Source organism: Argiope bruennichi, chromosome 5, assembly GCF_947563725.1.
Source record: "Argiope bruennichi chromosome 5, qqArgBrue1.1, whole genome shotgun sequence".
NCBI lineage: Eukaryota > Metazoa > Arthropoda > Arachnida > Araneae > Araneidae > Argiope > Argiope bruennichi.
Window position 1 is genome coordinate 114,771,081 of NC_079155.1, and position 13,047 is coordinate 114,784,127.

Genomic DNA, 13,047 nt, shown 5'->3' on the forward strand with positions numbered 1-13,047 from the left:
TGTTGTTGAATATCATGAAGTAAAATTACTCTGATGCTATTACTGTACTTACCTATTGAATTGTATTTGCTGTAAAAATGATATTTTTGCCACAATATTGCATTAATTCTATAAATCGATGTACAGAATGAAATATTCAGCAGACACCTTGAATACAATTTTTTTTAAAGTATTTATTTGATAGTTGCATATTTTCCCATATATTTATTATTGCCTTAAATGACTAATAATAATATGTTAATTTTTTAATTATCTAATGTAGGAATCAACTTGCAGCTAAGAAAGAACTACTTGTCTCCAATCAGAACAAAATATTTGATGTTTGTGGTAGTCAAAATTTTGAATATAGTTGTGATACTTTAAAAACAACCATTAAGGGTCTACAAGAGTAAGTTGGAATTATTTTTTGAAATCACTTTTTGAGGTAAATTGAATACTATTTAAAATTTGTGCTGAAAATATTAATAGAAAATCCAGGAACATTTAGTTTGTTAGAAATTGTAAAAATAATAGAAGGAGAGAGAGAGAGAGAGAAAAAAAAAGAGATGATTTTGTTCCTATGATGAAATTTGTTTCCTATGATCAAAACTAATGCAAACTTTTCTTCTAATTTGTTATTTAAAAATTTGTTATTTGGTGTTTTGCCCTTTTAAAGAAACTTATTTAATATTTTAATTAATAAAAAAAAATTCAATTTTATAGTCTGTTAAATGAACAGTTAAAAAATAGCTGGACATATTTACTATTAAAATAAATAAAGTACTAAAAATACTTTTAAAACTGCTACTATACATATTTAGAACGGAGTAATATAATGATTTTTTTAAAAATTTGTTTGATTTTGATAATGATATTAATCTTTGAAATGAAGAATCTTGATTCAAATGTTAAAAATGAGTTTACAGTGAAAGTGTTTTTTAAATGAATTTTATTTGTTATGCAAGAATTTTTCTGTGACTTTTTTAATTTATTTTAGCACTTGTTTTGTCTACTGTGAATATTTTAAGTAAATTTTTTTTGTAATTATCATTTGATACTTAAAAGCTTTGGTGAAGCTTTATAAGCCAGATAACAGTCTCTGGACAGGAATGATCATTTTTGTCTAGTGGTCATGTTACTCGGCTATGAACCATAAAATTGCGAGTTGGATCCTCGCTATCTCCAATAATTACAATAGTATATTTTAACAATAATTTATTGGATAATTTAAAATCTGAGAACCTATTTCTAATGGGCAATATGATATAGTTTTAATTTATTTGTTAGCAGAATTTCATTGGGCTTTCTAAAACGCATGATATAGAAACTTTATTAAATATATATATTTTTTTAAATTTGGAAATGCTTTACTTACTTTAATTATTCATCAATAAAGTAGTTTTTTTTCCTTTTTAAAAGTATAAATCTTGAAATTTTTTTGAAAGAATAGGATAATATAAAAATTAACCATATTATTTAATTAATTTTTTAAATATTGTTTGTGTAGAAGCACCCCATTATAACAACAGAAAAAGTAAAACTGATATTTTGTGTCAAAAATGAGCATATAATTTCTGAATTTCCCATTTTTGCAATTTTAGTGAGAAAGGAGCTTTGACTGGAAGTTTGTACCTCTTCAACAAGTACATTGAAAAACTAAAGAAACCAAGGCCTTGTTGTCCTTTATGTAGTAGGTCCTTCCAACAAGTAAATGAAGCTCAAGCTCTAATAAGTGAAGTAAGAATCTTTGCATTCATTTTGAAAAGGCTGAAAACTTTTCACCTGCAAATTGCTACAATGTCACAACCAAATAGCTGATAAAATAAATTCTGTTTAAATTTTATAGGAATAAATCAATATTTTCAAACATGTTAGTGTTAATATGTAAGTATAAACGAACAAAGAGATTCAAGTAATGAGAAATTGATTGATTTGAATCTAACCAATAATTAAAAAAAGGTAAGAAAATTGGAGTAATAAAGTAGACGGCATGCTCAGATTTAATGTTCTACAATCTCCTAAATTTGTAGCAATGTGTACACCAGGTTGCAGTTGAATAGACTGCTATTCCTATCTTATAAAGAACACATAATTCTGACGGGACAATGTTGTCTCAACTGCTTATTAGGACAACAGCAAAAAGCCAATTATTGTATACAATTGTTGGCCTTGTGTGGTGAATGCACCCTATCAATAGGCCCCATTTAGACAAGATGCTGGTAGAAGTAAATTTGAATTTTGTCAATCTGAAATGGATGTTGTTTTCTGTTGCTGATCTTTTCAGTTACTAATGGTTGTTACTGTCATGGTTGTAAAACATCTCATTCTGGAGAAACTAGAGAGTGGAGATGTAGAATTGTCCCATCAAAAGCAAGGCAGATATATAAGTGAAGCTTACATAGGTCAAAAGGCAGGCTTCTCAATTCACTCCGAACAGCACTTTTTCTTCTCTTGTTTTAACCCTCCAGCATATCTTGGTGGCCTTCAGTACGGTCAGAATCCCTTTTATCAGCTTCTTAATTTCTTTCAGTGCTTCTTTATTTTCCATAAGCATCTTCAATCAAAAGGGTTTTTTTTTGAGATGGTTAGATTTCCTTTCTTTTTCTTTTCTGTTCTTTGTTTTAGACTTGGTTATCTGTACATAAGTTTTCCTGCTCTTCTAATAGTGGAAGATTAGGTAATATATCTTCTTCATGACTGGTCTCTCAACAGTTAATACATTTTCTTCGATTTTCAAAATTGGTATGCCATCCTCTGCATTTGACAGTTTTGAGAAGTGTCTAGAGCATTTAAAGCAGATTGTCCCTTTCTTTATTAATTCTGTAGGTTTTGATCTAGATTTTTCAGTAGTATATATTTTTCCGATTATAACTAGACATATTCGTTTTTTTATAATTCATTTCCGGTTTTATGAATCTTTATTTCAATCGGTATGTTACATATAACTAGTTTCAAAAGCCAGTCTTAATATGACTCACAGAGGACAAAATCCAAGTTCCTTTCTTGAAACAATTACATGATATCTATCCTCTCTTCATTTTCATCCTGTATGCCAATAAACCTTTTTTTCAGTCTATTTTTTTACTACAGGAAATTTTGCTTTTCTCTTGCAATAGGTTATAAGTGTCTGTTATCTTTGTGTTAATCATCACTAGTAAATCTTTTTCTTACTTCTTCCTTATTTTTTGGTAGACTTTATGATTAACTTTCTGTTGCTTTAGGGACTGCGCTATTCTTAGCTTTGATTCTGATTTTTTACCCAATTTTTTCTACATCATCATTTAACAAAAATTCCATGATTGCAGCAGTTTATTCTTCTACTCACTTTCTTCCCTCTAATGTTTTGGCCAGTTCAGTGATTTCTTCAGTTTGCTAGGTAGTGGTTAGTAAATTCTGGGAACATTCATAGCTTTTTGGGTGAAAATTTCGGGACTAGGTAATTTTTGTAACTTTAACTATTCCATTGTATGTAGGATGCTGCATACCTTCCTAATCTGTAATTCTAAAAGTCTAGAAAACCGATGTTTGAAAAGGGACAAAAATTTAAAAATTAAATTTGTAAATATCCTTGAACACTGCTTGAATTTTATTTGCTTTACTCAGAGTCATAGAAAATTATTATTATTATTATTTTTTGCCATAATTTGGATTTAACTAAAATATCTTTTTAATGTTTTAAAGGCACTCTCATTAATAATATGTGCAGATTTCAAATAAAATATTACTGAATTAAATGTCTGCAACTTCTTTATAAGATGTCTACATTTGCAACCAACTTATATTTTACATGTTTGAAACATCTCATATATCAAAATTAAAAATTTGTTAAATGTTATGTTTGAACTAATTATGTTTTTTTAATAGCTGCAAAAGAAGCTACAAACTGTCCCTAGTGCTCTAGAAGAAAAAACAAAGTTGATTACAGAGAAAGAAAAATTGTTGAATAAGATGGTGGAATTGAAACCTGTGAAGGAAGCAGTAGGTTTTTACTTAATATGGTTTTTTAATTTTAACAATATAAATTTTAAAAAAAAGTCGTCTAAAGCAGAAACCATTTGGTTTAAAGTGAGTTTTTTTTAATCTCAAATTGTTAGTCTCTATTTTATCATGTGAGAACATGATGTTCTTTCAGTTAGAGTAGTTTGAAGCTCGAAATCGCATAGGCAATGAATAAAGTATAAATGGCAATTTTCATTTTCGATTTTTTTCTTGGTTGGCAAGAAAGTTTTTAAGCTCTCATCAATCTCAAAAAAAAAAAAAAGCATTGTTTTTATAAAAGCTTACGCATAAGCATTAATATAATCATGTGATAAAAAAAAAATTTGCACATGATAACTTGAAATTTGTGATAACAGATTTTATTTTTTAACTTTGTTTAGTCTTTTATTGATTAACTTTATGGAAAAATATGTAGCACGGATCTTATTAATTAAAAAGTGGCAAAATGTAATTATTAACATTAATATAGAAATTTATTCTATTTATAAATTTTTATTATTACATATTAGAATTTTCTCACTTATCTTTGCATATAATAACAATGAATGTGTGTTTGTGTTCCACTGTCTAGATTATTTGACCTAGAGATACCAAACTTGGCAATTTTTTATTTTAAAGGGTGGGGAAATGCAGCTCTAAGCAATAAATTTAAAATTTTAACTAGAATTTCAAAAATTTTTTAAAAAAATTATGTTTTTTCCCACAATTATTTCCAAAAATATTACAGTACAAAAATGATTTTTAAATCCTCTTAAAAATTATCTTTCCAATGTTATCTGTTATTTTGAACTACTGTTTATATTTCAATTTATAATTAAATTAAAAAAATATTATAAGCAAAGAAATATTCCTAACAATATATTTCACATAAAAATAAAGTTGCAACAGTATTTTATACTTGCATGAAGAAACTAGCTTTTATTAATGTATTGCTATCACGCTGAAAAAAGTCAAATTAAATGATTAAAAAGTTAATATTCACTGAAACCTGAACCTAGAAATGTTTACTCTTTGCCATGTAACTGTATGAAATAAAATTAATATAAAACTTGATATTTTCTATAAAAATAAATGCAAGAAAAAGGTTTTTGTGTGGTACAACGAAGAACCAAAAATAAACTCACACGAAACTTAAAACATTTGTTATTGAACTTAGAAGTTGTGTGAAAATTCAACTCTGCTTTGTTGATTTACTTGCGTTTGAGAGATTTGAAATACGATTGGCATTACCTCTGTTAAACTACGATTGTTATATTTAAGTGTAAATATTAAATGTTTATGTCCTCTTACTTTGGATTGAATTATTTTAACAAGAACACACCTAATGTATGACAGCACGACTTCTTCAGTTTTGCTTTAGTCATCACATAAGTGACTTAAAATATTTGTATTATAATTCAATAACAGTATTATTTAAGGCAAGTATTTTTTAATATATGTAGCATATCCAAGTTAATTAAGACTCAACAGTTAATTTCTGAATCATTTGTAATAGAATACACATCTAATAAGAAAATGATCTGAATGAAAAAATAGTCATACTTTGTTTAGTTTGAGTCAATAAATATTCTGATGAATTGCACTTTGGAGATTTTAATTTTTTTTATATATACACTCAGTCCTATGAGTCATATGTAATAAAATATTCTTCAGACTGTTATAAGAAAAAGTTTTACTCTCTTGCAACAAAGTCTGATTTGAGTTATGAAAATAAAAATATCAATATTTTATAAAAACATGATTTTAAACCATACCATTGATTGTCTTGGAAAAAAATAAATGTGTCAATTGTCACCTGAAAATCAAATTTAGTTGCTTCTAACCTTGTCTTTGTACCAGTAAATGGTGCACATTTTTAGAACATGGAATTGACTGAATTATTTGCATCTATTATAGTTGCTTATTTTCTGATCTCTTGTTAATATTGTCAATATAGTGTTACATATAGACAAAATGTTTATATTTATCGCAATCAGTATATGTTTCGATTCAAGTATTAATGTTCATATATATTAAAACATTTTTAAAAACTGTTTGGCTGTTTTGAGAGCAAATAATTTTAAAATTCATATTATAAATTCAATGACGATTAAATTTAAACTCAAAAGTAGTGACACTTTGGAGATTCAAATATATGACTAAACAGAATGATTTATCAGTGGAAACAGTAATACACAGTATGAATTAAATTGATCATTAGTACATAATGATACTTTTTTTTTGTATTTATTACATACATATATTAGAACAAAAAATATATTTCTAAAAAAAGAATTACCAAGATTAATTATATGCATGCTTTGTTATTTTTAGATTTCAACTCTATTAGAAAAAGAGATTCCTGAATTAGAGCATAAATTAGAGGCAGCTACAGAGGACATATCAAAATCATCTGCCAAAATTTCTGAGGTAAAGAGTTTTAAATTAAATTTCCTGTTCTGTTTTCAAAGTTTTAGCTTTTTAAAATTTTTTTTATTTTATTTATCTTCTTTTGAATGAATAAAAAAAATTCCCTTATGTATTATAACAATTTTATATTTTAAGCCTTGTATAAAAGAAGAAATTAACAGTTATATATTTAGATGATTAATTTGACAAATTTGTCGCACATACATCCCCATGTGCATGCACACCCTAAAAATTAATGCAGTTCTATATCATTTATCTTTGTCAGTAATTTTTTAATTGTTCATACTTAATTATTGCTGTATGTATTTTTGGATAAATTTCAAATTATTTGCAGAATTTATCTTGTGTATTAAAAATATAAGAAGTAAATTGATACATATTATACTATGCTTATTTCTGTTTTTATGTAGGTTGATATAGTTAAATCATTTATTTTATTTATTTATTATTATTTACTTATTTTGTATTAGACGGAAGAAGTACTGGATAATATTTGTAGTGATATGAAAACAGCTTCAGCTCTTTTACCAGATTTATATCTGCTTGACCAAAACCAGAATGAGATGAAAGCATTAGAAAGACGCCTTTCCAAATTGAAGATGCAAATTGGTGGAAAAGGTAAGAATTTTGTTTTCTTTACACATTTTTCTTTGTTGAGATTTATATATTTATCTTGTGACTATTTAAAAGAAATACAAGCATACATATGTCTGCTTGAAAAAGTTAGTTTTAGAATCATTGCTTTTATAGCTACATGGAAATTGTATTTTTTTTAAAAGTATTATTACCATTTAAATTTATTTAAAAAGCAAAATAACACCAAATCATTTTGTGTTGCATCCATGCCGAAATGTATATATGATTTTATTTATTCATTTTTGTGGATGTTTCTTTTGATAGACATTTCTAGAAATTTTCAACAAGTGACTGAGGAACAGAATGCTCTGCAGACTCAAATGTAAGATTTTTTTTGTTCATTTATTTCAAAATTTCATTTTTTATAATATATTATCAAATCAATAACTGTAGTAATATCTTTTCCCCTTGGATTAAATATAATGAAAAAAAAAACTTTCATTTTTAAAATTTATATTAAAATGAAATGTTTTTCGGTGTAATGCAGCTTCAAAAATTCATATCTACAATAAAAGAATTTTTTTCAATAATAATTATAATCTATGATATTTGATGCTTGATTCTCAGTTGACTGAATGCATATTTGGAAAAATAAGAAAAGAAAAATTGTTTTTTTTAACATATAAATATTTTTATATATATGTATTTCTATATATATATATATATCTTAGTTTCCAAATATCATTTTATCTTCTTTTTCTGAATAACAACCATAGATAACTATTTGAAACCTGAAATTGTAGAACAACTCTTTTGGAATTGGATTTTTTTCCACTTTGTAAATTCAAGTGGATAAATATGTATATGTAGGTTATATATATCTTTCCTCTCCAAATTTTTACTAAATATTTTCCTCCTATATGATATACACTGGTAAAATTGAAGGAGGTCAAAAAATATATTTCTGTTTTGTTTTAATTTATGCATGGCCTAATTAAGCTGTCTTTAATTTGATAGCTCAATTTATTATTTTTTTTAATGTAAATTTATTACAAGCTTTTTCTTCAGATTAATAATGTTTTATTTAAATGTAAAAAAACTTTATGAATTATTATATTTTGATACATTTGACTGAATTATGTTGCAAAATGGGATATATTTTGCAAAGTTCCTTGGCACAGTTTCTATCCGTATTCATATAGCATTTATTTTTGAAATTTTTTTTCTAATAGTTATTTTTTGTTAGTTGAATTTTCGCTTAAGTAAATTCTTCATCGATTCTTTGGCTTTCAGAAAAATATTAAACCGTGACATTGAAAAGATTCAACAGAAAATTAATAACCATATTGAAGAAGTGCAACAGCTGAAAGGAAGAATCAATGACCTAAAATCTGAGAAAAATAAAATGTGCAGTGACATGCAAAAAAAATCTACTCTTATAGAACAGTCTGAAAACATAACAAAAGAAAATGCAGGACTTGTTGAAGCTACAAAAGTGAGTGTGCATTTATGTGTCTTTGTCTTCACACAATATTTTCTCTGCACCATGAAAAATAATAATTAATTATTCTAAAACACATACTGAAAAAATATTTATATAATAATTTTTTATTCATTTCTCTTTTGTAGGAAATAAAAGCTGAAATTGCAAAATTAGAGGTAAAATGACTTCATTGTTTTTAACTAATTGCTTTTTCTATCATAGGAAATTAAGGAATAATTCTAGAAATAACAATGAGTTTATTTTAAAATTGAAAACTTTTCATTTAACATTACTGTACTTTCTTATAAAAATTATTTTTCACTTTGTCATCAGGTTATGCTTTGTTACTAGTTATTATTAATTGGTAACCAGGATTTTTTAATTTATTGCTTTGCATATTAATTTGCAATGTTGTAATTCTGAACAGTTTTTATTTAAAATTTGAATTAATTCATTTGAACTGTATTTATATTTTCTTGTAAGATTTAGATCAAACATTTCTTCTCTTATTTTGTTACCAGAATGTAATTTTAATTAACTTTAAAATACAGAAATATTTTATGCTTTACATTTACATACATGAATTTTTTTTTTTTTCTTTTTTGATAAAATTTCTTCTAGTGCTGTTGAATTATTCAAAATTCCTGTTTCTGTTAGGTAAAGATCAAGGAATTGAATAAAGAGAAAGAAAATGCCACAAAGTCCAAGGAAAGTGAATTGGAGAAATTGACCACAAAAGTATGATATTTTTTTTTTATTTGTGAATTTTTTTTATTTTTTTCTATGGAGTGAAATAAAATTAAAAAAAGGTACTTCTAGTTTTTTTTTTCCCTTTTTTTTTTTTTCTTCTTCTTCTTTTTTTTTTAAAAAAAAATATGTAAGACCTTTATGTGGTTTTGTATCTTTTTAAATAAGCTGAAGTTCCTGTTTTATAATTTGATTTAAGGACATTCTCTGGAAAGATTGAACATTACTGGAAATCTGAAAGATATGCATTCAAATTTGTATTGATTGTATGTTGTACTGTTTTATTTTGTTTCAGATCAGGGAAGAAGAACGAGAAACTGAGAGCATTGAAAAGATATCCCATGAAATCGAACAGTAAGAAACTCTACTATTTTATATTACATTATTATCTTTACTAATAATAAAAGGGAATATGGGTGTTGCACTCTACATGCCAGACTGTTTGACCTAGAGCTACCAAAATCTCCTGGGCAGATAGAAATGTATATCTTGGAGCGATTTTTTTAAATACTCAGTTAGAAATATAATTAAAAATTATACAAGATTTTGGATATTTCTATGATATTAGTCCAAAATGTAATTGCAGAAAAGTGATTTTTATACAATTTGAAACTTTAAAAAAAATTCATTTTACTGATGTCAAATTGATTGCTATTCATTTTTTTATTGAGAGATTAATTAAGGTAATTTTTAAAAATATTAAATTCATAGTTTTCAGCAATAATTTCTTAGTTGCACTGAGTTGAAAAAGAAACCGTTTTCATTGTTTCATCAAGTATTTAATCACATTATTTTCTTCAGTCATTAAAAGCAATTAAGAAAGTTTCCATTTATTATTTGTGTTGTTTATATGAAAAGTAGGAAAGAAAGGTTACACTATACAAAAACAGACAGATGAACTGAAATAATTGTTTTTGAAAATGGATCCCATCATTTGGATATCATGGAATTTGTTTCTGTATAAACATAGGATAATTTATGTAAAGACTCCTAGAATAACTTGCTATTGATATTTATTATAATTTGTTGCTTCAAATGCCTTTCTATGGGAATTATAAATATCAAATTAAGCATAAGATTGTTAATTGAAATCAAACCAATAAATATTCTTGCATAATTTTTCATTATATGAATTATAATTTTCTCTGATTGAATTAGTTGTTCCTATTTAAATTGTTATTCAAATTCCATTGTGTCCAGTTTTTGTTTTTATAACTTTTTCTTTCGACTTTTAAAATAGAAATTTTCAGCCTTATGCTAGTATACTTTATGTAATTGAACTGTTTAGAATAAGTAAAGTAATGTGTTAATGACAAAATTTTAAAATTTTGTTTTTCTGAGTTCAGATGAAAAGGGAAAGCAGTAGTTGTTCAAGTTTAGGAAATAAGGGGGGGGGAGAGGGTCGATTGAGACCTATTAATTAATGAACAAAATAGACAAATTAATGGATTCTAATTTTGCCCACAACTAACATGTTGCATACTTATGAATAACGCTCCATTTCTTTACAAAAATTGCAACTTTGCTAAGCACCATTGTTTTTTCTTTCTTCATCTTTTCTTGTTTTATACAGAAATTCTTGAGTCTTCTGTAAGCTTATTAATTAAAGCATGATTAGAAGCAGTTATGAATAATTGTTAACTTTCATTTTAAGGCATCTTTTCTGTCTTTTTCAGATCTGAATTAATACTATTTATCAAAAAAATAGAATAAAATGTAAAGTCTTAGATATATTCTACATATGTCATTAAGTTCATTTATGCAATTTTTTTAAGCTAATTTAAGACCTTAATATTATTAATAAAAAACTTTTTAACATGAAGGAATGTTTGAGGGGATGTAAAAGTAGGAATTGCTCAAAAAACAGAAAGGTTAATCAAAATGGTGCGAGTCAAAAAAGAGGGAGAGCAGTGCTCAGAAGAATAGTATTTTTTAAATAATCATTAAACAGAAAGATTAATCAAATAGTATGGGTTCAAAATAGGAAAAGACATCTTCAAAAAGATGATAGCTTTTTTTATAAACTATAAAGCTGATTGATTTTTTTAGCATTTAATATTATCTTTTTCTTTCAATTAAATATGTACCTCTAATTTCTGTAAAATTTACAAATTTCATCAGGTAATTGACTTTTGTTAATTGAAACATGTTTCGCTAAATACATTTGTATGAAATCTATATTTTACATTGATGTGAATTTTTCAGTTTACCTTTGCCTTGAGTCTCTTGATTTAAATATTTATGGAATTTCCTGCAGAATATAATGATTACAAATTTTTTTTCGTGTTAATTCAAAATTATATGCAAGGTCATATAGTTTTATTTTAAAAAGATGCAGAGAATGTATTGAGTGAACAATATTTATTAATAATCTATTAGATATATAAGAATGTATGTGAGGCAATGAACAATATGCTGTTGAGATTATTAATTATTTTCAATCTTGTTTTTTTTTCCCTCTAATTGAATGTACTTATATTCATTATAATTTTTCTACAAAATATAATTAATTTTAATAGGTTTTTCTCTTTTTATGCAACTTTATTTTTTTACATGTGTTAATGCTATTCATTTAAATACTAAATAATTTGATTCATCTTATTTATTAAATATCATTATCATTAAATAAAGAAGTCTATTTTTTTAAGGAGAATTGTATTCCTAGGTATGTCTTAGCTAATAAAGAAGCAGAATTAGTAGAACATGAGGAAAGAATTGAAAAAATAACTTCTCAAATTGAATCCAAGAGGGAAGAATTAAGCAGCATGAGCAAAACAGAAAAAGAACTCCACCAAGACATTAATTCTCAAGAGGTAAGATTAAAAAAAAAAAAAAAAAATCATATTATGCTGTTGTTTGCCTTCTATTAATTTTTGACTCTTTGATTATATCCATGTAATTACAGTATTATGTGTTTTTAATGGAATGTTTAATTGATATTTAAATGTTAAGAATTATATTTTGAAATAATTTTTTGAACAGTTATTTAATTTTAAAAATATGTATTTATCAATTATTTCAATGAATTAAGTTTTTTTTATTTGGAATTTAATTCCCACAAGATTTATATTTTTTGGAATTTTTTTAAATTTTCTCATATTTTTTACTCACATTATTCAGAAAAATCTGTTCCCCCCCCCCCTCTCCACATAAACAATTGCATTTTTCTTAGCTTTTTTTCTTTTAATACTTTTTCTCCTTTTTGCTATTAAACTAATGTATTTATCAAATGAAAAATTTTCTTAATTATGTAATTAAAAAAATCTAAATATGATTATCAAAAGCAGAAGTATCTACTAACATCTGATTCAATTATAATCACTTGATATTTTATTTGATATAGATTTAATATTTCCAAAAAAAAAAAAAACGATGTTAAAAAAATAATGGTCATCAATCAGATTACCTATTTTTGCTGAAGTCAATAAATTTTATATTCTCTATTTAAAAAAAAAAGGCTTTTAGATTAGGGATTTTCTGTAGTTTTATAGATTTTAGATATTTCTTTTTTTGTTAAATGTGGATCTTTGCACTTCATTTATCTTTTATCTAAAACGAAATGTTCTATTTAATAAAAATAAGGAGGGCTAAAAATTGCTTTGTTTGAAAAGTGAGATTTGATACACGATTAAGAAAATGTAATCTCTGCTAATTTGAGTAAAAAATTTCATTTTGAGCCCAAGAAATTTAATAAAAGCACATTCTCTTGCTATTCTTCTGTTTTCCTTTTGAATTAAAAAAAAATATTTATGTTAACATTTAATGATGCTGATAAAATATTTTATCACTGGGTATACTTCTCCTGCTTCTTTGCATGTTTTTTTAGAAATTAGATAATTTTTTTCTACTTTTTC

At 25.3% G+C, this 13,047-nt stretch overlaps 1 protein-coding gene across 3 annotated transcripts in view; it reads left to right on the top strand.

Annotated features, from left to right (window-relative positions):
* The window catches only part of LOC129968757 (DNA repair protein RAD50-like), a 48,069-nt gene that overhangs the window by 27,606 nt on the left and 7,416 nt on the right, over window positions 1–13,047 (top strand). For all 3 annotated transcript variants that reach the window (XM_056082981.1, XM_056082980.1, XM_056082982.1), the window contains exons 21-31: window positions 263–388; window positions 1,581–1,716; window positions 3,844–3,957; window positions 6,292–6,387; window positions 6,858–7,005; window positions 7,288–7,345; window positions 8,257–8,458; window positions 8,593–8,622; window positions 9,104–9,184; window positions 9,489–9,547; window positions 11,859–12,006. In XM_056082981.1, coding sequence (XP_055938956.1) covers window positions 263–388; window positions 1,581–1,716; window positions 3,844–3,957; window positions 6,292–6,387; window positions 6,858–7,005; window positions 7,288–7,345; window positions 8,257–8,458; window positions 8,593–8,622; window positions 9,104–9,184; window positions 9,489–9,547; window positions 11,859–12,006 — 1,198 coding nt within the window. The remainder of the gene's footprint in view (window positions 1–262; window positions 389–1,580; window positions 1,717–3,843; window positions 3,958–6,291; window positions 6,388–6,857; window positions 7,006–7,287; window positions 7,346–8,256; window positions 8,459–8,592; window positions 8,623–9,103; window positions 9,185–9,488; window positions 9,548–11,858; window positions 12,007–13,047) is intronic.